The 26,146-nt window shown below is 45.8% G+C and overlaps 1 protein-coding gene across 2 annotated transcripts in view; it reads right to left on the reverse strand.

Annotated features, from left to right (window-relative positions):
• PACRGL (parkin coregulated like) overlaps positions 1–24,978 on the reverse strand; it is a 79,578-nt gene extending 54,600 nt beyond the window's left edge. The window contains exons 1-5 of one of the 2 annotated variants that reach the window (XM_040335196.1): positions 24,797–24,978; positions 21,681–21,781; positions 9,405–9,568; positions 7,353–7,420; positions 5,334–5,424 (exon numbers count right to left, since the gene is read on the reverse strand). In XM_040335196.1, coding sequence (XP_040191130.1) covers positions 5,334–5,424; positions 7,353–7,420; positions 9,405–9,551 — 306 coding nt within the window. In that variant the 5' untranslated portion in view covers positions 9,552–9,568; positions 21,681–21,781; positions 24,797–24,978. Of the gene's footprint in view, positions 1–5,333; positions 5,425–7,352; positions 7,421–9,404; positions 9,569–17,535; positions 17,603–21,680; positions 21,782–24,796 lie in introns of those variants that run through there. The other variant, XM_040335197.1, reaches the window with a different exon arrangement.
• Between the last annotated feature and the right edge of the window lie 1,168 nt (positions 24,979–26,146).

The following is a 26,146-nucleotide window of genomic DNA, read 5'->3' on the forward strand; positions in this document are numbered from 1 at the left end:
AAGAGGGTCAACAACCTTGCTGTTCCCAATACAGACAGCAAAAAATATCCTGACGGTGATTTTACCCTGTATATACTGTACATATACACTTCATTAAAGCGATAGTAAACCGCACCAAAAAAAAATTAAAGAATAACAGGCCCCATTGCAGTTATTATTATACAGGATTTATATAGCGCCAGAAGTTTGCACAGCGCTTAGAAAAAGTTTAAGTCATAATGTGCTAGTATGCAGCAGCAGGTGTCATCACTGGCTGCTGCTGCAGTAAATACAGTTGTGCTCATAAGTTTACATACCCTGGCAGAAATTATGATTGAAGGTGAACCGGAAAGGAGTCTTTCAACATAATAATGATCAGAAGCACTCTAGCGAATCCACCGAGGAATGGTTCAAATTCAATTTTTATAACTGGTAGTTAGGGTTGTCCCGATACCAGTATCGGTATCAGGACCGATACCGAGCATTGTACTCCCGCAAATGCCCCCGATGCCAGATCGGATACTTACACCCCCCACCGCCGTCGCCGCATACCGCAACGCCGCCGCCTAGTTAATCAGCGTGCGGGGAACATTACAGCTTTCATTTGAATAGCTGTCTGTTCCCTGCCGTGCCGCGTATAGACACTCCCTCTTGCTCGGGATTGGACGGGTGATCTGTCTATCAAAAGTGCAGATCACCCGTCCAATCCCGAGCAAGGGGGAGTGTCTATACGCGGCGTGGCGGGGAACACACAGCTATTCAAATGAAAGCTGTAATGTTCCCCGCACGCTGATTAACTAGGCGGCGGCATCTAGATATGGGCAGACATGTCTGCATATGTGGGGGGACATGGCTGCATATGTGGGGGACATGGCTGCATGTGTGGGGGGACATGGCTGCATATGTGGGGGGGACATGGCTGCATATGTGGGGGGGACATGGCTGCATATGTGGGGGGGACATGGCTACATCTGTGGGGGACATGGCTGCATCTGTGGGGGACATGGCTGCATCTGTGGGGGACATGGCTGCATTCGTGGGGGACATGGCTGCATTCGTGGGGGACATGGCTGCATATGTGGGGGGGACATGGCTGTATCTGTGGGGGACATGGCTGCATCTGTGGGGGACATGGCTGCATATGTGGGGGGGACATGGCTGCATATGTGGGGGGGACATGGCTGCATATGTGGGGGGGACATGGCTGCATATGTGGGGGGGACATGGCTGCATCTGTGGGGGACATGGCTGCATCTGTGGGGGACATGGCTGCATCTGTGGGGGACATGGCTGCATCTGTGGGGGACATGGCTGCATTCGTGGGGGACATGGCTGCATTCGTGGGGGACATGGCTGCATTTGGGGACACATTTAAAAAAAAGTATCGGTATTCGGTATCGGCAAGTACTTGAAAAAAAGAAGTATCGGTACTTGTACTCGGTCCTAAAAAAGTGGTATCGGGACAACCCTACTGGTAGTTCATGCACAGAAACCCACAGATGTCTTAAAACTGAAGAACTTTTTTTTTTATTAAAAAAAAACCCTGCTAGTAGTAATATCTGCTACACGAGGTAAATACCATCTTAAATCAAGAATGTACTTACATTTTCCATAGTACACCATTACACACATTGATATTTTTATTGAATAAATGTTTGAAAAGGCACATACGTAGCTGTAGCTGAAAGTAGAATATGCACTTTGTTGTCTATATTTACTGGACAAATCTGTGGCACATTATATGGTAAATTAATTTATAAACCAATATGTCATGTCTCATGAAAACATGTACAACATAATACAAGGAACAAAGGCCTAATAAGCCTTAATTAAATTCTACTCATTGACAACATGGACACACGTGAGCCAAAGCCTGGCCAGACAATGTAACAAGTGACAAATAAATAAAATGACTGTGATGGGCTATGATTAATCTCAGCCACGTATAAAAGGCACCTGAAAATAATTACACCAAGAGACGCTTTCTTCCAATTAAAATCTCTGACAGATGTTACTATATAGCCTGATGCTAAATGACAATCAATCATTTTATTAGCAATTTCAGTGTGACATAATGTTGATCTCTGTCGTTTACACATAATTTAAGGAACATGCTGAAAATGAAAGTTTCCAATATAAACGATTGGAAGTCTTATGAATGGCAATGAAAAATTATTCTGAGGAAGAAACCAGTCACGTCTTTAAAGTATTAACATTAATTCAAGGATGCAGCAGTCTAATGGAATGTTCTGAAGAATAATATTATATTAGCCAAACAAAACCTATTAAAGGGAACCTGTACTGAAGATGTATAGAAGCTTCCATTGCGAACATCATTTTTAAAAATACAAATTTCCTGGTTTTCATAATTAATACCAATATCTGAGGCCACTAGACTCGATGCTGTAAATGCTTTCTTGATGGTCAATCTTGGCCATCTACCAAGGATGCTCTTAGTGGCTTTCAGACCTTTATGGCCTCCAGAAAATAGGACAAACAAGGCATTGGCCCTTCTGAAATGCCCTGAAATTTCCAAAGTACTGGATCACACACCTTCTCACACCTGGGGCCCAAAGACTGTGGTTCTCGAAAAACCTCCTGGTTAGGAATCCTTTCTGACTCCAGAACCCACTTCCTACTTAAGAAGTCTGCTAGGTGATTCAAACTCCCCTTTAGGTGGACCACTGTTAGGGAGGCAAGATTTCTTTCTGACCATTTCAGAATTTGCTCTCTTAACCACTTGCCGCCCGCCAATGACACATAGACGTCGGCAAAGTGGTTGTACAATCCTGACTGGACGTCATATGACGTCCTCAGGATTCTATGCCGCTGCCCGCCCCCGGGGGCGCGCATCGCGGCGATCGTTGTTGCAGGGTGTCAGTCTGACACCCCGCAACACCGCTCAAGGTAAAGAGTCTCTCACGGAGACTCTTTACCACGTGATCAGCCGTGTCCAATCACAGCTGATCACGATGTAAACAGGAAAAGCCGGTAATCGTCTTTTCCTCACTCGCATCTGTCAGACGCGTGTAGAGGAGAGCCGATCAGCTGCTCCTGTGACGGGGGGATTTGTGCTGATCGATTATCAGCACAGCCCCCCCCCCCCCCCGAGGATGCCCAATGGACCACCAGGGATGCCCACTGGACCACCAGGGATGCCCACTGGACCACCAGGGATTAAAAAAATAAAAATAAAGGCATGCCACCCTAGACCACCAGGGATGAGGACACAAAAAATGGATGCCAATCAGTGCCGCAATGGATGCCAATCAGTGCCCACAATGGGCATCACCGATTGGCAGGCATTGTTTGGCACTGATTGGCATCCATTAGTAAAACACATACAATAGTGCCCATCTATGCCCATCCGTGCCACCTATCAGTGCCCATCCGTGCCGCCTATCCGTGACCAGCCGTGCCGCCTATCCGTGCCCATCTGTGCCACTATCCATGCCGCCTATCAGTGCCGCATATTAGTGCCCATCAATGCCACCACATCAGTGCCACCTCATCGGTGCCCATCAGTGCTGCCTTATCAGTGCCCGTCAGTGCAGTACCATCAGTGCCCATCAGTGAAGGAGAAAACATACTTATTTACAATGTTTTATAATAGAAAAAAAAAAAAAACTTTTCTTTTCAAAATTTTCGGTCATTTTTTATTTTTTTTTGCAGAAAATAAATATCCCAGAGGTGATCAAATACCACCAAAAGAAAGCTCTATTTGTGGGTACAAAATGATAAAAATTTAGTTTGGGTACAGTGTAGCACGACCGCGCAATTGTCATTCAAAGTGCAACAGCGCTGAAAGCTATAAATTGGTCTGGGTGGGAAGGTGTATAAGTGCCCAGTATGGAAGTGGTTAAGGTTAGGAGAGTACTGCAGGGAGACGCTGTGAACTTGTGGGTCAGTAAGCTTGTGGAGGCAAGCTTACTGAGGAGGAACAGGAAGTGAGAAATTCAGACAGACAAAGAAAAAAAACATTTAGAAGGGAAAAATCGAAAGAAAAGGGTAAGTGAACCAACAATGCACTAGCTTAAAAGAACCTATTTAGAAAATAAAAAACAAACCTTTACAACCCCTTTAACCCTCCTGGGCATGGAGTTCACCAGAGCTTCACAGGTTGCCACTGGAGTCCTCTTCCACTCCTGCATGACAACATCACAGAGCTGGTGGATGTTAAAAACCTTGCGCTCCTCCACCTTCCGTTTGAGGATGCCCCACAGATGCTCAATTTAGGTTTGAAGACATGCTTAGCCAGTCCATCACCTTTACCCTCAGCATCTTTAGCAAGCCTTTTCCTGATTGTTTGCTGTGGTGTGTGATGTTCTGTGACCAGTTTTAATAAAAAGGAACGTTTTTGGAGTGCGGCTGTCCCAGCTTCTTCTCTTTAATTTTGCATTAATTGCATTGCCGGCACCCACGGTTTGGATCCAGTGAGTAAAAGTTCCTTGGTTCATCTGAGCGGTTACTTTTCTTCTCATCTATAGCAAGGCAGTGGTCATCTTGGAGGTGTGTTTGGGGTCATTCAGACCAATTTAATGCAGTGTGCAGCGCATGGTCTGAGCACCGACAGGCTGACCCCCCACCCTTTCAACCTCTGCAGCAATGCTGGCAGCACTCATACGTCTATTTCCCAAAGACAACCTCTAAATATGATGCTGAGCATGAACACTCAACTTCTTTGGTCGACCATGGCAAGGCCTGTTCTGAGTGAAACCTGTCCTGTTAAACCACTGTATGGTCTTAGCCACTGTGCTGCAGCTCAGTTTTAGGGTCTTGGCAATCTTCTTATAGCCTAGGCCATCTTTATGTAGAGCAACAATTAATTTTTTTTTCAGATCCTCAGAAAGTTCTTTGCCATGAGGTGACATGTTGAACTTCCAGTGACCAGTATGAGAGAGTGAGAGCGATAACACCAAATTTAACACACCTGCTCCCCATTCACACGACACTGGGGAGGGACAATGGCTAATTGGGTCCAATTTTGACATTTTCACAGCCACATCAATGGCTGTGTGTTAAATTATTTTGAGGGGACAGAAAATTTACACTGTTATACAGGCTGTACCCTAACTACTTTGCTACAATGTAAAGAGTAATTTCTTCAGTGTTGTCACATGAAAAGATATAATAAAATATTTACAAAAATGTGAGGGGTGTACTCACTTTTGTGAAATACTGTGTATATATTTTATTATTATACATACACACGCATATATATATATATATATATATATATATATATATATATATATATATATATATATATATATATATATATATATATATATATATATATAATTTATTTATATTATATCATAATAAATATACAATTTAAAGATTGAGAAAATTACCTCGGCTAAGTTGATGAGTAGCGGCTCAAAAGGTATGGTTTCTGGAGGGCGCTCCCACTGTAGCTTGTGCTTCACAGAGCCATGGACCAGCCTGAGCGTTGGAAAGTACTCATGTGATTAGGGGTATTCTGTACATAATACATTTCCAACTCTCCATACACAAATGAAACACACACACAGCATTTCCCTTCTCAATACATTTTTCTCACATTTTGAAAGGTTGAAAATTGAGAACATCATGCATTTTAGCTAAACTTTGCAAATCATACAATCAAACAGTGTGAGCCAGAAGTATAATGGTAAAAATGTATCTAAACCCCCAAATAAACGATTATTACAGTGCAGTTTACCAATCTTTAAATATAGTGGCTGCGTTATATTTTTTAGGCTTGGTTTCCTTTTTTTTCACCTGGTGATCAGCCAGTAAGGCCCCGTACACACGACCGAGTTTCTCGGCAGAATTCAGCCAGAACCTCAATCGGAGCTGAATTTTGCCGAGAAACTCGGTCGTGTGTACACTTTCGGCCGAGGAATCAGACGAGTTCCTCGTTGAACATGTTCTCTATTCCCTCGTTGTTCAATGAGGAAAGTTGGCTCGCCGAGATCCTTGGCGGCTTCACAAAGAACTCGACGAGCAAAACGATGAGTTTTGCCCGTCGAGTTCCTCGGACGTGTGTACGGGGGCCTGAGTCCTTTAACAATAAAACTGTCTGGCAAAGGTGACAGTTATGAGATTGAGGCAAAACCTTTACCACTGACAGGGGTGCTTACAATGGTCAACCTTTATTGCGAAACTACTTAAAGGATATGTAAAAGTTTTTTTTTTTTTCAAAAACAAACATGTCATACTTACCTCCTCTGTGCAGTTGGTTTTGCACAGAGCGGCCCGATCCTCCTCTCCTGGGGTCCCTCAGCAGCGCACCCGACTCCTCTGCTTCTCGAGTGCCCCGTCAGAGAAGCGCTCTCCCTTGGGGCACTATGCGGGAGCGCTCCCGTGTCCTGTTGCTGCGTCCATTGACACAGACATCAGGACTCAGCTCCACCTCCCCGTCTCCACATCATTGGATATGATTGACAGAAGTGGAAGCCAATGGCTGATATCAATCTATCCAATCAGGACACAAGACACCAGCTGGAGCGGGTGTGTTCGTCCCCAGCGCAGGAACGATCGGGCTCAGGTAAGTAAAAAGGGGGCTCTGGGGGGCCGACCTGAATTCCACAGGAATTTGCCACGGCTTGAAGCAATGAATGTGTAATCTTGAGGTCTATGGACCTCAAGTAGCATCAAAGTCAGACCAAAGTAGTGCAGGGACTACTTTGAAGTCGCACAGATATGAATGGTACTCATTTGAAATCATTGGGTATGACTTGTCATGCGACTGATGCATGCAGCTGCACGCATCACCCCAGTAAAACCCCTTGAAGCGATATTGGTAATATCGGTCAGTTTTTCGACCGATACTTCTCAAAAAGTGAATATCGGCCGCTGATAATCGGTCAATACCTACAATAAAGGGAGATTTAATGCTCCTCCCCACAGCTAGACTGGTCCCTGCAGTGTCTGCACCCCTGCTCTCCAGTGGTCTAGGTTCCTGATGTCATCAAGACCAGAGCATGGTCCATAGTTCTGCACTGGACGTGAGAACATCAAGGGACAGTCCACCGCTAGATCGTGGGGGAGTGTCAATTGCCCAGGAAGTAAAGGATCAGATCAGTAAAATTATTTATTTTCTTCCCCAGACAAAACAAGCACTTAACCCCTGCAATGGGAATGCAGTCCCACTGCAAGAGATCATTTTTTAGTTACCGGCGTTGGGCTTTAAACATAGAATAGAAAACATTCCAAAAGGGAAGACTGAACAATCGCTCTGAGTTTGAAAGAACCATTATTATTATTATAAAGGATAACACCAGTCAAAAGTATGCACTTTTAGCTAAAAACGACTAAAGTACTTTAAAAATACTTTTTACAACATATAAAAATATGTTGGGTTTTGGAAAGCAGAGGTCTGCATGTACCTGCATGGAATGCCCCCTTTGGAGTATATGGCAGCAAACGCAGAGGGAGATCTCTGGGACTCAGCAAACTGAAATAAAAATAGACATGTAAAAGTGATTGACAGCGTCTGATTTCTGACATCTTCCAGAATTTAGAGAATAAACGGTTCACTGAACAGATATTATTATTAATTCAACAAGTAGTAATAAGTCAACTAACAGCAACGACGCCTAATTATTTCAGTTTCTCCCAAGATTCCTTCTTTGATTTATTGTTAACACATATCAGCAGGTTGGATAATTAAAAAATAAATCCCCTGGAAACCATGGAGAGTGAATCACATGAATCTCATGGGTCTTAAAAAAAAAAAAAGAAGGGGATTATATTATACAGAGTTTAATGCAAAATCACAATAGAACAAACAGACATTTGTCCAGGGGCATTGAGATTTCATATAACCATGCGTCTACAATTTATCATTCCTCTTCTTTCCCTTTCTAGACATCAGGGGTCTCCAGACTTTATAAACAAGGGGCCTTCAGACTTTGGGGGGGGGGGGGGGACTGTGGCCAGTGGGAGTAAAAAATGTCCTCATGTCAGTGGGAGTAAATACCCCATCTTTAGTGGGAAGAATAATTCCCATCGTTCGTGTCAGTGGGAGGAATAGTGCCCTATTGTTGGTATCAGTTGGAGGAATGGTGCTCCATCATTGGTGTCAGTGGGAGGAATGGTGCCCTATTGTTGGTGTCAGTGGGAGGAATGGTGCCCTATTGTTGGTGTCAGTGGGAGGAATAGTGTCCTATTGTTGGTGTCAGTGGGAGGAATGGTGCCCTATTGTTGGCGTCAGTGGGAGGAATAGTGTCCTATTGTTGGTGTCAGTGGGAGGAATGGTGTCCTATTGTTGGTGTCAGTGGGAGGAATGGTGCCCTATTGTTGGTGTCAGTGGGAGGAACGGTGTCCCATTGTTGGAGGAATAGTGCTCCATCATTGGTGTCAGTAGGAAGAATAGTGTCCTATTGTTGGCGTGAGTGGCAAGAATTATGCCACAATTGTTGGTGTCAGGAGGAATAGTGCCTCAAGGGCCAAATACAAATCAAGCAAAGGGCCACATTCAGCCCCTGGCCTGCAGTTTGGAGACCACTGTTATACATCTTAGGTTCCTGCTCGTCTATTGCCAAGATGACCAATTGTTCACCGTTTGTCAAAGCATAAATATGCAGGTACATGGTGGTCAGCTGTATTGTGACCATATTCACTGACAGATGTGGTCCTCATACAGTCCCACCTATCAGTCCTAGGAGTAAAAAAAAAAATCCCAAACAATTAAACCCAATTATTGGAAAAGTTTTTTTTGCATATTTTGAATGTCAGTTTTTCAAAGGTCCACCTTTCGAATAAATAGTCCCTTCACCGCAGGTATGAACACATTCTAGGAAAGACAATGGGCCAATAGAATTAGAGCAAGTGCCTATTTCATTGCTTGGAAACACTTTCCTGCTTTACAAACAAGCAAGTAAATAATAGTTCCAAGATGAGCAAGGGAAAGACACAAAAAAAAAGATATTTATGCTTTGAAATGTTTCAAGTTGCATAAATCTTTTCATATATATTTACAGTTAACCTTCCCCCTGAAGATGACCACATATGGTCGAAACGCGTCGGGGATTTTTCATGGTTACAACAATTTCTGTAATACTGTTTATGTTGGTGTGTTCACCTTACACCATTGAACATTATGTTTCATAATATAGCCAGTACGTTCTGTTTTAATCTGAATATGTCATTATATTAATAAAAATTATTTATTCCATTTTTATATTGATCATCTAATTATATCGCTGTTCAAAGCCTCATGGGGGAAATTTCCCATGTTTCAATAGTTCCAAGATTAACAATTTCTGATTAACAGTTTTAGTCTAAGTGGTAAGGTTCCCTTAACCCCGCTTGCTTTGTGTGACCGTTCATGTCAATGAACAGAACTTTTAATAACCGATCAGAACAGTTATATAAATCATATTCTAGAAAGGCTTCATTTATAGAATATATTTTTGATAAAATATTATATCGCTTACCGGATCTATAGTTTTGGGGTTGAGCTTATCACTTGGTTTTGCTCGGACTCCACTTGCTGAGTTTGTGGAAGGAGAAGCCAATGGTGGTGTCGTAGTTTTGCTTCTCTGACCTGTGTTTCTGGGTGGACCTCGAGAAGACGCAGACATCGCTGGACCACGGAGTTCTAGAACGGGATGCAATGTTTAATTTCTGTCTATAAATATTAAAAAGATGCTCGTGAAAAGCAAAAAAACACTCCAAATGTTATCATGTTGTAAAAAAATGTTGACTTCCTCCTGCACATGATTACATTATGTACGATAATTTGCTCTTATTAATAGCTGTACTAGTATTCCCATGTAATCCAAGGTATTGCATATAGATAAAGGGAACTTTACCTATAACAACTTGATAAAAAATAATGTTCCTTAGCAAGAAACATACATTCCAGATTATGCTACCAAAATTAGTGTGTGCTGTAAATTGCCTCCAGAAATTGCCTTTGTTTCCTCTTGCTGGAGGCCGCCATTTTGCTGAAGTCCAGAGCCCCAGTAGTAAATCATAAAGGGGAACTAAACCCATTATTTTTTTTATTTTTTTAAAGTGTATTTCTTGTGCGTGTACTCGAGAGAGGACCTGGACTGCAGGAGTTGGGAGTAGGCAGGCCTCCCCCAGAGGCAATCTGCCACCTTTCTCCATGCCCCGGGTGGCAATAGCGGGTGTGTGAGGGGGTCCTCCCACACAGCCCGCCCTACCTGCTCCGCTTTGAAGCCCAACGGGGCAGAGGGACTCCCTATAAGGGAGTGAGAGGATTAGCCGGCTCAACCACCCCTGTTAGTCCTTCGCCTCTCTTTTTTTAGAGACCGCGTGGTCAAAGTGCGTGCATGTTAACCCAATTTCGAGTGCGTGTGTGTGGTGGTTTTTGTGGGAGGGGGGTGGGCGTACTAAGCGCAGGCTTACCTTGCATAGCACACCCACCGGGAGCCGGGCTGAGACCACCAAACTCAATTCACATGTAGCCGAGACCAGGATCCGAACCCCTAGCTGCAGAGGTGAATGGCTTGTCAGCGCAGCTCCCTTAAACCCATTAATTTAACGGTTTCAAAAAACAATTACATACTTGGAATGCTGGGATTGCTAACTGTCACATTTGCTTGTGTCCTCAAACAAACGGTCAGCCCAGGTGAACTCGATCCATTTCACTCCCGCTTGTCAGTCCCGATTTCAGAGACATCTGTGCAGTCAATGTAAATCAAAGCCCGAAATCGCAAAAATCGGTGCATCGCCACAGATGCTGCGTCGCACCAATTAGGACGGTACAATTGCTGCCGATTTGACATGTCAAAAAGCACCAGTGTGAACCAGGGCTGAAACCATCAAAAGGCTGGTGTAATAACTGATCACATGTACAGCACCATGGCAGTTGCAGATTGAACAGGAGTAGCTTCCTTGGCTGTAAACTTGTAAAGAATAGGAGGGTTTAATATCGATTTAGCCTAGGTTCACACGGATGCGATGCGGGAACCAGCACAATTACAGCGCTGGTTCCTGCATCACATCTCCCCCACAGGCATTTCACACTGCCTTCTGCGAACCACTGCGGGTGTCATTACATTGTTAATAACAGCCCCAAATTGGTTCACAGATAGCCGTGTGAACTCACACAGGAATCGGATCGCAAAGGTGAGAACACCCATGCAATCTGATTTCAGTGCAGGGGGAAAAAAAAAGTCCCTGCACCCATGCGATCTGACTTTAGTGCGAGGGGAAAAAAAGTCCCTGCACCCATGCGATCTGACTTTAGTGCGAGGGGAAAAAAAGTCCCTGCACTTTTTTTCCTGCAAATCGAATGCGAGTTCAGCTATACAAAAGAATGGCTGAACTTGCATCTCACAGACATCGCACGTGATCAGCACCACATGCGATGTCTGTGATCGCAGTAGTGTGAACCTGGGTTTAAAGGGGTTGTAAAGATAAAAAAAAAATCCCTAAATAGCTTCCTTTACCTTAGTGCAGTCCTTCTTCACTTACCTCATACTTCCATTTTGCTTTTAAATGTCCTTATTTCTTCTGAGAAATCCTCACTTCCTGTTCTTCTGTCTGTAACTCCACACAGTAATGTGAGACTTTCTCCCTGGCGTGGAGTGTCGTGCTTGCCCCCTCCCTTGAGGGGGTGAGTAGGAGAGTCAGGACGCTCTCTACATTGCAGATAGAGAAAGGAGCTGTGTGCTAGTGGGCGTCCTGACTCTCCTGCTCGCCCCCTCCAGGGAGGGGGTGAGCATGACACTCCACACCAGGGAGAAATCCTTGCATTACTGTGTGGAGTTACAGACAGAAGAACAGGAAGTGAGGATTTCTCAGAAGAAATAAGGACATTTAAAAGCAAAATGGAAGGATGAGGTAAGTGAAGGAGGACTGCACTAAGGTAAAGGAAGCTATTTAGGGGGAAAAAATTCTACCTTTACAACCCCTTTAAGACTGTCAGTAGATCGGCCTCCATAAACTTCTACAAACTTCGCAGTGCCTAAAAATGGAGAGCAACGGAGCATGTGCAGAGCAGGATTTAAAAACATAAGCACTTATTTTTAATATTTTGCATATATATTACAGGCATACCTGCAAAAGGGGTCAGTCTGAAATGATCTAGCAGGACTTTATTTTCTGACTAAAGTGTCACTTTAAGCAGAAATCAAATTAACATTGGCAAACTGACACAGGATTCTGAAGGCAGCCAGTGTAATCCAGTTGTCAGAAACTACATTAGAGGAGACAGGGAACAGCTTTTGCTGACAGCAGAAATGGCTCAAAATCATCAGGTCCTGAAATTATTTTTCTGTTTTTCAACTTTCAACAACAAAATGGGCACCCATTGACCAGTTGCCATATGTCAACAAGAGAAGATTGCAGATCAGTTGTTTTATGCAATTTACAATCACCTCCGAGACTGATCTGATGGAGTGCCAAGGGCTGCTAATGCCACACAATAAGAAAATGGATCATTAGTTGTTTTTTTTTGCATGCTAATTTTATAAGAAAATGTATAGGTTACTAAAGTTTCAAAAAATACGACAGAATACAACTTAAACAATTAAGTAATGTATTGTATTGCATTGTATTCTTTTGTTTTGGTTACACAATTATTTTTTTAATACAAATACTATACTAATTACACGTAAATCGTTTGTTCGGTTATCGTACGAGAAACATTTTTGTGCTTCTCATTTCAAATTGAACTGTCCTGATCGGCTCTCGAAAGCTGTGTACTAATAATCAGATTATTGGCCAAGCTGTATTGTTTGTTTGATTTTATAATCTTTGTTCTAGCACCACATCATCCTGGCCTCGGAAAGTCCATGTGAGCAATCAGCACTTTAGATGTTAACCACTTCCAGCCCAAGGACATCATACAACGTCCTGGACTATGAGTGGGGATATCTGAATGATGCCTGCAGCTACAGGCATCATTCAGATATCGGGACTGATTCATAGAATCAGTTGCGCATAGATATCCCTAAGATCCGACAGGTGTAAGTGTCTTACACCGTCGGATCTTAGGCTGCAATTCCAGGCTAGCCGCTAGGTGGCGCTTCCGTATTTTTACGCGAGGAATATGCAAATGAGGATTTACGCCGATTCAGAACCGAACGACCGCCCGGCGCTTTTTATTTTACGTCGTTTGCGTTCGGCTTTTTCCGGCGTATAGTTACCCCTGCTATATGAGGTGTAGCTAATGTTAAGTATGGCCGTCGTTCCCGCGCCGAGTTTTGAAATTTTACGTCGTTTGCGTAAGTCGTTCGCAAATATGGCTGGACATAATTTACGTTCACATCGAAAGCAATGACGTCCTTGCGACGTCATTTAGAGCAATGCACACTGGGATATTTTACGGACGGCGCATGCGCCGTTCAAATAATACGTCAAAAGCGCAGGGTCAAGTTAGATTTAAATAATACACGCCCCCAACATCCCCATTTGAATTACGCGGCCTTACGCCGCAACACATACGTGACGCCGCCGTAACTAAGGGCGCAAGTTCTTTCTGAATAAAGAACTTGTGCCCAAAGTTAGAGCGGCGTAACGTATCAGAGACACATTACGCGGGCCAGACAGATACGCCATTGTATCTGAATCCGGCCCACCATCTTTTTCGACTGGCGTTTCCCTACCTACACTAGAACAGTCATAGCAGCAGTTCAGCCACTTGATCGTTCTTACAGGCAGCGGGAGGGGACATCCCCCGCCACCCTCCGGTGCTTCTCCAGGCACTCCCGTATGATCGGCAAGCCGAAGAACGAATCGGTTTCTTCCGGAAGTTGATCGTAGAGATTTCTGGTTATCAGATGATCCCCAATCATCTCTATGACCCTCGGAGGCCCAGGGCGCGAAATTATGATGTCACGTCTGGGCCGGTGGATGTAAACAAAGCCAGGGACACAACTGGAAAGTTGGATCTCGGTTGTTCCAGACTGAAGGAGAGATGTGGGGTCTTATAGCGTCTTACAGCGTTAGAGCAAGAGCAACAATTCTAGCCCAAGACCTCTCCTGTAACTCTAAACTGGTAACCTGTAAAAAAAAAGGAAAGCATCGCCTATGGAGATTTTTAAGTACCAAAGTTTGGCGCCATTTTAAAGCATGGCATGCTAGGTATCAATTTACTTGGCGTAACATCATTTTTCACGTGTTGTTTAAACAAAGGTCAACTAAGTAGTACTGAAATTACAGTATTTTGGTAATGTACAAGTTCATTAAATACACAGAAAGATGTAGGTAAAATGTTGACAATCATGTAAGGTAGCAGGAACGTCCCTTAACTGAGGTCACTGTCCACAACAACCTACTGTCCACAAATCACATGCCTATATAAACTTTGTAAGGGTGGGTTCACATCGGAACGCACCATGCTCAAAATTCACTACCCTTGCAATCTGCCGAGTGTGCCAATGTAATATTAATGGCACCACATGCACAAATCGCAGTATCACAGTAACATGCAGTTTGGTGAGGTAAGTTTTTTTAAAGGTAGTGCATGCACCACTTTATCAGCGTTCCCGTGCAATTTCAGCCATTAAAATAAATGGGCTAGAGGGGCCTGATCTCTAACATAGATAAAATATTGAACTCTAGGCCCGTGGAAACGGCAGGCAAACATGCATATATGCTTAGATGGGAAAAGGCCCTAGGCGAGGAGATCTCTGTGGAACACTGGCGGGCGATCTGGTCTCAAGCGGCAAAAACTTCGATCTGTACTCTATACAAGGAGAACATATATAAAATCCTCTACTTCTGGTACATGACACCTGATGTTCTCCACGCCATTTACCCGACCACTTCGGACCGCTGCTGGCGCTGTCAGCGGGACAGGGGAACGCTTATCCATATCTACTGGAGCTGCCCATTGATCGTCCCCTTCTGGACCTCGGTACAGCAATTACTGGACCGACTTCTAGACAGGACGCTCCCCCTGGCCCCGAAAGTTTACTTATTAGGTTTGCCCCCACCGAAAATCCCTGCACCCTACAAGAAACTGACCAGACATGTCCTCACAGCAGCGAGATGTCTGGTGGCTTTACACTGGAAGCGCACCGCCCCACCCCCCCTGTACGCCAGGATAAAAGATGTGGAATTAATGGAGAGGATGACGGCCAGAATGCTAGATAGGCTGGAAGCCCATGATGAGGTTTGGGAGCTTTGGCACCGCCGGGAGGAGGAGCCCAGATCAGGTAGCTGAACCGCACAGGTAATTTCCCAACCCATTCCCCCCCCATCCCCTCTTTTTCCATTTCCCCTCTTCTTCTTTTTCCCGTTTCTTATCTTCTCTTCTTCTTCTCTATTCCTGTGAACCCACGGATGATTCAAGATTGTTCACTAGTACAATGTTGCACTGAAATGTTTATCTCGTACCTTGCACTTAACCGGTTTATGTAGCTAAGGCTCAGTACGAACTATTCGCTACTTTGTGAAGAGGACACATAACTGGTCAGATAGAGCTATGCAGAATGTCATATATGTAACTGACCACCTCGCTAGATGTTGCTTACGTGTATGGTCCTGCATGTATACGTGTATTGAAAACTTCTGAATAAAACTGTTATTGATAAAAAAATAAAAATAAATGGGCTACAAAATTGTCCAATGGGAATGCACAGGAATCGTATTAGATGTTCCTGTGTGGTCCCCGTGTGAACCAGCCTTAAAGCGGAGTTCCATCCAAAAGTGGAACTTCCGCTTAATCCACCCCTTGCCCCCTTACATGCCACATTTGGCATGTAATTTTTTTTTGGGGGGGGGGGGGGGAGTGGGGGCTTCAGGAGGAGTGGGACTTCCTGTCAACTTCCTCCTTCCGCCGAGGGGCTGCAAAGGCGAATAGTCTAATCGCCTGAAGGTTCTATGCATGAAGGTAAAACCTTCAGTGTGCAGCTCCCCCCTTATACTCACCTGAGCCAAACCCGGCAATATGCACGAGAACAGAAGCTCTCTCAATAGCTGAGACCTTATACTCACCTGAGCCCAACTCAGCAATATGCACGAGAACAGAAGGTCTCTGAATAGCTGAGACATCTTGGCTCCCATTGCTGTCAATCACAGACAGTGAGGAGGGAGCGGGGATGGGGCTGAGCCACGCTCTGTTTGTCTCATAGACATACAGAGGCAGCTCAGGAGTGGGTACGCACAAATGCCCCCAGAACAAGCAGCTTGCTCTAGGGGCACTTAGCAGGGGGGGGGGAGCCTGGAGCCCGAGCGGGGAACCCAAGAAGAAGAGGATCGGGGCTGCTCTGTGCAAAACCATTGCACAGAGCAGGTAAGTATAACATGTTTGTTATGTTAACCACTTAGGGACTGGCTGCCCACATTGTACTGCAGATGAGCAGCCGCTGTAGGCAAAGTTACCTACTGGTACGTCCCTGCCTACTTCTGGGTTTAGGGTAACGCACATGTGTGCCACCCAGCTGGCTTCCGCTGTGATTGTACACAGCGGGAACATGTCAGCAAGTCCCGGCCTTTTTAATATTACTGTATTACTGTATTTTTTATGTTTAAATAAATCAAAAAACTTTTTAGAGAAAATTTCTCTGTATGACTATATTCTGACTAGTTTATAGTGCCTGAAAAGTCCAACAACTCCCCCCTACTTATTCTCTTGTTCAAGTCCCGGCTAACAATTCGCAACTGGGACATGCTGATCGGCTGTGTACAATCACAGCCCAGAGCTCTGTATTGACATTCCAACACGGAAAAATCTCTGTGTTTCCCATTCCTGCTAAGCAGGGATGAGAAACTTAGAGATCAACTAGTAAAAGCAGCACACTTTATACACATTATACATAGTTTGACAGCTCGGGAGTGGGCTGGCAAAAGTGCCCCCAAAGCAAGCAGCTTGCTCTGGGGGCACTGAGCAGGGGGCGGGGCTGGAGCACCGGCGGGGAACCCAAAAGGAGGAGGATCAGGACTGCTCTGTGCAAAACCACTGCACAGTGCAGGCAACTATGACATGTTTATTATTAAAAAATAAAGATTTCACTACTTTAAATAGAAAATGTTCCATTACATTCCACAATAGAGTAATTTTATGTTTATCACTCAACATATATATACGCCTAGTAGATGCCTAAAGCCTCTTCCACCAGCCCATACATATCAGGAGACAGAGTCCTGCAGTATGCAAGCAGCTGAAGCTGGGATTTGACAGCTTAGAACCTGGAGCACTATAATGATAATACCACATTTAAACATCTGATACCAAAACATTGGCAAGCAGTGGAAAGCCCATGCTAAGAGAATGGGTTCAAAGGGTAGAATGTATATATAATATAGAAGAATTGTGTCATTACTGTGAAGATTGAATAGAAAAAAATGTCAAATACTTGGAAAGAATGGAAAGAGTTTAAGAATACAAAGAAGTACTCTGAGATAATGGGAATCTAAAAAATGATAATGTGGAGGGAATAAATGAAGGAAGATTATAACACAGGTAAAAGAAATGTGGGGATGGGGAAGGTGATGGGGAAGGCGAGGGGTGGAGGGATAGGGGAAAATTATTTTTTTATGAATGAGAATTTTGAACAAAGTATTTTATATTTTAAATGATGTGAAATTTAATAAAATTTAAATACGGTAATAATAATAAAAAAAGAGAGAACCTGAAGCACTTCCAGGTTCATTCAGCCTAGAGGAATCAGAGGATCCGTGATCGGCAGTTCACCGATCTCTATCCTGATCCCCCCTGCAAGAGGAAAAAGAGGAGCAAGCCCATAAAGGGGGAGCAGGATCTACAGTGTTTTCCCTAGTTCTTACTAGGCCCCTTAATGGCCAGGCAGAGCGCCCTGCAAACCCCCCCTGGACAGACCACTGCATAGGAACTTTTTTACTTCCGTTGCCATCTTTGTACTTGCAGTACTTTCCTAAATAATGTGTGCCTGCAAGAGGCAGATAATGTCCTGTCCCTCAGTAAATATAAGGGTAAAAAAAAGCAAAGACAATAGACACTCTGCTGACTCCCTTATAGAAAAGCAGCATTGAATTTCTTCCATGCCACATCTGAACAGGATACTGTGTGCTGCTTCCACCAACTGGACATACATTATGCTGAAATGTGAATGCACACAGCGAAAACACAATGATTAAAACCACCACATATATGAATAATGAATGACCCTGATATTGTGTCGTCCTACCGCTTGCTGTATAATGAATTATTACTGAAGGATAGAAGGCATCAAAAGCTGCCTAATTATTCAATAAGCGCTCAGAATAATGACTAGAATATTTAGTAGGCAGTTTAGTTGATGTGATTATGATCCTACAAATTAAATTATATGGATTTACACTATAACTTGTAGAGGAACCTCTATATAAAGGCCATGCAAACCCCAGGCTGATTCATTAAAGAGTCACCAAAACGGATTGGGCCAGATTCACAAAAGAGATACGACGGCGTATCTCCTGATACACCGTCGTATCTCTGTTTCTATCTATGCGACTGATTCATAGAATAGATATCCCTAAGATCCGACAGGTGTAATTGTTTTACACTGTCGGATCTTAGGATGCAGTACCGCGACCGCCGCTGGGGGGAGTTTGCGTCGTAAACCAGCGTCGGGTATGCAAATTAGGAGTTACGGCGGATCCACTACGGTTTTTCGCGTTCGCTACGTCGCCGCTAGTATAGTTTCCCGTCGCAAAGTTAGTCGGCGGTTTTGGTGCCCTAACTTTAGTCAGCAAGTGTATTGCTGTCTAAAGTATGGCCGTCGTTCCCGCGTCGAAATTCAAAATTTAACGTCGTTTGCGTAAGCCGTCCGGGAATACGGAAGTACGCTACGCGCGTCGCCGTTCGAAAAAATGACGTCACTTTGAGCAAAGCACGGCGGGAGTTAGGAAACGGAGCATGCGCAGTAGGTCCGGCGCGGGCGCGCTCCTAATTTAAATGTTAGCCGCCCATTCGATTTGGCCCGCCTTGCGCCGGACGCATTTACGATACACCGCCGCAAGTTTCCAGGTAAGTGCTTTGTGGATCGAGCACTAAACCTGAAAACTTACGGCGGTGTAACTTAAATGGCTTAAGTTTCCAAAGGCGCAATTGTACGTGAATCTTGCCCATTGTTTCTATAGAACAGTCACATTTGCCATGGGTGACAACCATAGAAGTTATAATCCCCTAAACCAAAATGAGCAGTTAACTCTTTCAGTGTTGGGGTAACCCACCTCCAAGGGGAGATTTTTACTTGTCCTGGAGTTGGGCTTTAAAAATAAATAAAATGTAGATAAGTATAACAAAGTGTTTTCAGATTTTCTGCTTTGTCTGAAGGCAGGCAACAAGGAGATGGCAACAGCCTACCAACCATCAAAACACACGCAGCAAGGGCAGGTAGTAGACCACAACAACCCACACACCACCACCAATGCCCAGCAGTGGGGGAAACAAGAGGGAAGGATGACTAAACTACTGCGCATGTGCTCCATTAGACCCCTTTCACACTGAGGGCATTTTGCAGGAGCTAATATAGCGTTAAAAATAGCGCCTGCAATCCGCCCTTAAACAGCTGCTTTATTCACTCCAGTGTGAAAGCCAGATGGCATTCACGCTGGAACGGTGCACTGGCAGGGCGTCAGAGAAAGTCCTGCCAGCAGCTTCTTTGAAGCACATTGGGAGCGGTGAACTCACTGCTCCTAATGCGCTCCTGCCCATTGAAATCAATGGGCAGCGCCACCGCACCGCCGGCAATACACCACATTGCTGCCGGTATTAACCCTTTCTCAGCCGCTAGTGGGGGTTAAAAGCACCCCGCTAGCGGCCGAAATGCGCTGCAAATCCGACGGTAAAATAGCGGCATTTTACCGCCGATGCTATGGGCGGCACCAGTGTGAAAGGGGTCTTACACATAGGTAAGCCTATAATAAGGCTTATCTATATATACTGACAATATCTCCTAAACGTGTGCCGTTTAGGAGATATTTACCTTGTAGTGCGCAGATGATGTCATTGGCGCATGCGCAGTAAAGAAACAGCCCTCTGGGCCATATTCTGAGTAAAGTTACGATGGAGTAACTCAGGATACTCCATCGTAACTCCCTTTTTTGACCCGTGTATCTATGCTCCTGATTCTTAGAATCATTTTTGCATAGATACACTTAAGGGGCCAGATTCACAAAGGTTAGCAGATCTTTAGATCCGTGTAACCTATGTGAATTAAGATCCGCCCTCGCAAGTTTGTGAGGAAAGTGTCAAATTCACAACACACTTACCTCCAAACTTGCGACGGCGGATCCTAACTCCCCCAGCGGAATTCAAATTCCGCGGCTAGGGGAGTGTCATATTTAAATCAGGCGCGCTCCCGCGCCGATTTAAATACGCATGCGTCGTCCGGGGAATTTCCCGGCGTGCATTGCTCCCACTGACGTCAATAGGACGTCAGTGGTTGCGACGTGAGCGGGACTTGCGACGCGCGTGTTCGTGAATCGGCGTACGCAAACGACGTAGGAAATTTCAAAATCGACGCGGGAACGACGGCCATACTTAACAATACTTACCCCTGCTTTTAGGAAGGGTAAGTATACGACGGAAAACCGCTACGGAAACGACGTAAGAACACAGCGTCGGGTCCGCGTACGTTCGTGAATTTCGCGTATCTCGCTGATTTACATATTATTCAGTGTAAATCAGCGGGAACGCCCCCGGCGCCATTTTTAAATCAAAAAAAAGATCCGACAGTGTAACACAGTGTGACACTGTCGGATCTCAGCCCTATCTATGCGTAACTGATTCTATGAATCAGTTGCATAGATAGGACCAGAAAAAATCCGAGATACAATGGTGTATCTGAGATACTCCATCGTATCTCTTTTGTGAATCTGGCCCAAGATCCGCCATCTGTAAGTCACTTACACTGGCGGATCTTAAATGCAATGACGCCGGCCGCCGCTAGATGGCATTTACATGAAGGAGTCATTTGCATATGCAAATGATCCTTCTACGCCGATTCACGAATGAGTTTGCGTCGCGTAACCGTCGCTAACGTCGTTTGCGTAAGCGGAAACTTACCCCTGCTATATGAGGGGTAAGTTTCCGCAAGTCTCGCGTAGGCCATGTTACGGATGGCGTCGGGTCCCCGTCGTGTTTTTTTCGTCGGATACGTCGTTTACGTAAGTCGTTCTTGAATACGACTTTACGTCAATGACGCACACGTCGGCGTCATTGACGTTTTCCGCCGAGAACTGGAGCATGCGCACTGGGCTTTTTGCAGCCCGGCGCATGCCCAGTTCTTTTGTATCGGGGGCGCGCTTCATTTGAATAGAAGCCGCCCCCTTGGAGATCCGCCAGGCTACGCCGGGACACTTACACTCCGCTGTCCCAACTTATGGAGCAAGTGGTTGGGGAATACAACACCTGCTCCAGTAAGTTGGGACAGCGGAGTGTAAGTGCCCTAAGCGAAGCAGGCGGATATTTAGAGAGAATATGGCCCTCTGTGCAATTTCATTTCCAGCGTGTGCCGTGACTGGTGGCTCCGTACTGTCACAGAGCTGGAGAGCGTGGCTCCGTGATGAAGAGGGGTGAAGATGGCTGTTTCCACCAGCAGGGGCATCGCGGGCTACGTTTGCATGTAAGTGCCACATAATGGGCTAGTATGCGATGCACAAACGGGGTAAGGAATGCTCATTAAATCATTGACCTAATAAGGCCAAATGCCCTGCCTGCAGTTGACTGGCCAGCAGTGGACCTCAAGGACAGCTTTCTTCTGGGTTCAGTCCCACCACAAACCTATCCCTACAGGTGACATTGCCAAAGAGAGGCGTCTACTTACCTGAATGAAATCCCTCTCTCACTGGGCCAGATTGCTGCTGAAGGAGTGACAACTCACTAGTTGGTTAATGTGGGAGTGACAGTTGCTCGAGTAACATGGTCCTTATTTAAAAAGAAAAAAGTCCAATGAGATTAGGAAATTACAGTCACATGACAAAAATAAATATATTACATCTGGTCTATGTCTTTGTGAATGGAGCGGGGGAAGAGAACTCCTCCAATATTATTACTTCCATTCTAATCAATAATAACACATTTACAAAAACAAAGCAATGGTGCTGCCCTGTGGACAGGTTGGGGCCCATAGATTTAGCACCCTATATTTACCAAGCTACTCCACATGCCCGCACCCACCAGAAAGCTGACACTCCGCAACGCAAGTCACAGGTAGTGAGACATTTGCCGATCTGCGCAGCCGCGGATCAGGAAATGTCTCACTGCCTGTGAATAAGGATGAGCTCCAGCGTGTTCGAATGGTACACGTGCAGAGCCTGCCAGGAAGTGTGCACCGCGCTGCGCTAATCACCACCAGGGAGACACTGTCCCGATGCTCGGCTGCAGAGATCGGGAAATGTCTCACTGGCTGTGATTAGCGCAGCGCCGTGCACACCTCCTGGCGGGCTCTGCACGTGTACAATGCGAACACGCTTGAGCTCATCCTTACCTGTGAATAGTGCTGTGGAATGTCAGCTTCCTGGTGGGCGCGGGCACGTGGAGCTCCAAACATGCCTGAGCTCATCCTTAAAGCGGAGGTTCACCCTAAAAAACACCTTTCTACCATGCCATCCAGCATACTAGCGTCAGCTAAAGTATGCCTTTATTTTATTTTTTTGCGCTGTACTCACAGTTTAATCCATTAGTTTCGTTTCTGACTCCCGCGGGGAGTAGGCGTTCCTATGAAGAGGGGAACATGATTGACGGCCGGCTATGGTGCGTCACGCTTCCCGAAAATAGCCGGAGTAGGACTCGGCTCTTCACGGCGCCTGCGCACAGACTAGGAGCTGACTGCGCAGGCGCCGTAAGGGGCCAAGTCCTATTTTGGCTATTTTCGGGAAGCGTGACGCGCCATAGCCGGCCGTCAATCATGTTCCCCTCTTCATAGGAACGCCTACTTCCCGCGGGAGTCTGAAACGTAACTACTGGATTAAACTGTGAGTACAGCGAAAAAAATAAAAATAAAGGCATACTGTTGCTAACGCTAGTATGCTGGATGGCATGGTAGACAATTTATTTTTATTTTTTTAGGGTAAACCCCTGCTTTAAACAGCACCCATGAAACTCGTTCACACCAGCCCACATGGAGCTTGAAAGAGTATGGGTTTGGGGGGTTTTCCTCCCTCATACTAACCTGGGTGGATGCAGCTTCGGTCCGCTGCTGCATCTGTCCCCCGCGCCTCTGCACTGAGAATCGAGACATTGATCACTCGGTTCTCACAGCTCCCAGAGCAGAAAGCTGCTGACTGTCAATCAGCATCTCTCCGCTCTGCTCCTCCACGCTCATTGGAGCGCTGAGCTGTGGAGGGGCGGGGAGCGGCCATCTCAGAGGCTGAGACAGCCATTAGTCCAGGCTTTTTGCGGATATCGACATCCATTGTCGGGATGATGCGGTGCCTGGACTGATTCCAGTGACGACAGCAGAGAGCGGACTTCAGACCGCTCTCTGCTGAAAAGGGGTTTACAGGAGTGCAAAACTTTTTGCACTCCTGTGACCCTTAGGAGAAGCCCAGCCAAATGAGCCCAGGCTGGACTTCTCCTTTAAGAAAAAAGTATGAGGATAAAAAATAAAACAATTCATACTCACCTAGATGGCTGTAGCGTGGACCTAGGCTGCATCTCTCCCCTGCTGGCTCTAAGACTGAGAACTGAGTGATCACATGACTGCTGATCGCTCAGTTCTTGGTCTTCAGTGAGCAGAGAGATGTGAATGTTAGTGCTCTGCCCCCGCAGAGCTCACTAGAGTGTTGGGCCACAGAGGGGGCGGGAGCAGCTGGTTTAGGTTCTGTGAGGCTGAGCCACTTGCAGATCCTGGGGTGGATTCAGCAAGCAATTACGCCTGCGTATCCATAGATACGCAGCGTAATTGCTAAGTAGCGCCGGCGTATCGACGTTCTGTATTCAGAAAGCTCGATACGCCGACTGTAGCCTAAGATACCACTGGCATAAGGCTTTTATGCCGTCGTATCTTAGGCTGCATTCTGACGCTGGCCGCTAGGTGGCGTTCCCGTAGTTGTCAGCGTAGAGTATGCAAATTGCATACTCACGCTGATTCACAAACGTGCGCGCGCCCGGCGGTCATGTTTTACGGCGTTTGCGTTCGTCGCTTTCTGCGTAAGGCTGCTCCTGCTATTAGGAGGCGCAGCCAATGGTAAGTATACACGTCGTTCCCGCGTTGCGAATTTTCGAAATTTACGTTGTTTGCGTAAGTGAATCGTGAATGGCGCTGGCGACGTCCTTGCGACGTCATTTACCGCAATGCACGTCGGGAAATTTTCCCGACAAAGCATGCGCAGTACGTTCGGCACGGGAACGCGCCTAATTTAAATGATCCACGCCCCCTACGGGATCATTTAAATTACGCGCGCTTACGCTGGCCACTTTTACGAAACGCCGCCGCTAATTACGGAGCAAATGCTTCGTGAATGAAGCGTAGCTCAAGTAATTTACGGAGGCGTAGCGTAAAAACGGTACGCTGCGCCGCCGTAGTAGTGAGCTCCCCTACTTGAATCTACCCTCCTGACATTATTATCGGGATAGCTGCAGAGCGGACTTTAACTCATGGCCAGCTGATTCTGGGTCACAGCAGGGCCAAACTAAGTGCACCCCTGAGATCTACAGGACAAGTAGAGCCAAAGAGCATCAGCCATGCTTCTCCTATAATGCTTGTGTGTTGTGAAGGGGGTGCAATTCATTGCACTGTTTACTTTTATAACTTTATTTAAATGTCACATAACCATATTATGTGCAGCTCTATGCACCAAGCATACTCTGATGTGATGATGCTGTGTATAAAAATGCATTGTGCATGGTGGTACCTAGCAGGACTATGGGGACCTCTCCACCCCCATCCAAGACCAGGCCGCACTCTAAGCTGTACCTCGCCCATTATCACACACTGACCTGCCGATCCCCAGCGCTGTCTGATGATCTCCCTAGAGTCGGTCACCGGAGCCGTTAATGTTACGCCGGTGTGTTGCCATAACAACAGGACGCTGCTGACACCACTGGCCGAAGACGACGTACAGGCACTTGCTTGTCCCTACCTCTGTGCGTCCATGCGTGCTCGCTCCCGTACTTTTCCTCTTAGTATTCTCCACACAGCACGCCTGCCGTTTGTGTCTCTGCGCGCCATTGGCTAGAGGTATGGTCACGTGACGAGGCCGAGTTTTCATTCATATCACAATGTGCGGCCTTATGCCCGCCTATGTACTTCACATTCAGTGTACTCCTCCATTGATAGTGACAATAAGATGCTCTGCTGCTGACAGGAGAGGCATTAGAATGAGAACTTTCTGGAAACTGTTAATCATGTGCTTCCATGTTGGGTAAATAAATGTTCATGTGTTGTGTGTTACAGAGCATTGTGCTAAGCCCTGGTTCACATTGGTACAATTTGGCGTGTCCAAATAGAATGTCAAATTGGGGGCATTTGCCAGTGTCCTGTCGATCTGGTTCCCCTATCGAGATGGTCCCCTGCCTGACAACGCAGGCGCGGATGAAGCCCACGGAAATCTCCGAACCTCAGGCTGCATCCAGGCTCATTCCTTAAAGCGGTGGTTCACCCACACTAACAACATTTGAGCATTAAATTAGGCATAGTAGCGCGAGCTACAGTATGCCTGTATTGATTTTTTTAGCCCGGTACGCACTGTGCAATCCTCTATAGAAGATTCTGACTCCCCGCGGGGAATGGGCGTTCCTATCAAGAGGGAGAATGATTGACGGCCGGCTATGGCGCGTCACGCTCCCCGAAGATAGCCAGAACAGGTCTCGGCTCTTCACGGCGCTATACGGCGCCTGCGCACAGACTATGCGCAGGCGCCGTGAAGTGCCAAGTCCTATTTCGGCTATTTCCGGAGAAGCATGACGTGCCATAGCCGGCCGTCAATCATCCTCCCTCTTGATAGGAACGCCCATTCCCCGCGGGTAGTCGGAATCTTCTATAGAGGATTGCACAGTGCGTACCGGGCTAAAAAAATCAATACAGGCATACTGTAGCTCGCGCTACTATGCCGAATTTAATGCTATAAAAATGGTTCATTAGGGTGAACCACCGCTTTAACCACTTAAGCCCCGGACCATTTTGTTGCTAAATGCCCAGGCCAGGTTTTGCGATTCGGCACTGCGTCGCTTTAACAGACAATTGCGCGGTCGTGCGACGTGGCTCCCAAACAAAATTGGCGTCCTTTTTTCCCCACAAATAGAGCTTTCTTTTGGTGGTATTTGATCACCTCTGCGGTTTTTATTTTT

Source organism: Rana temporaria, chromosome 1, assembly GCF_905171775.1.
Source record: "Rana temporaria chromosome 1, aRanTem1.1, whole genome shotgun sequence".
Taxonomy (NCBI): domain Eukaryota; kingdom Metazoa; phylum Chordata; class Amphibia; order Anura; family Ranidae; genus Rana; species Rana temporaria.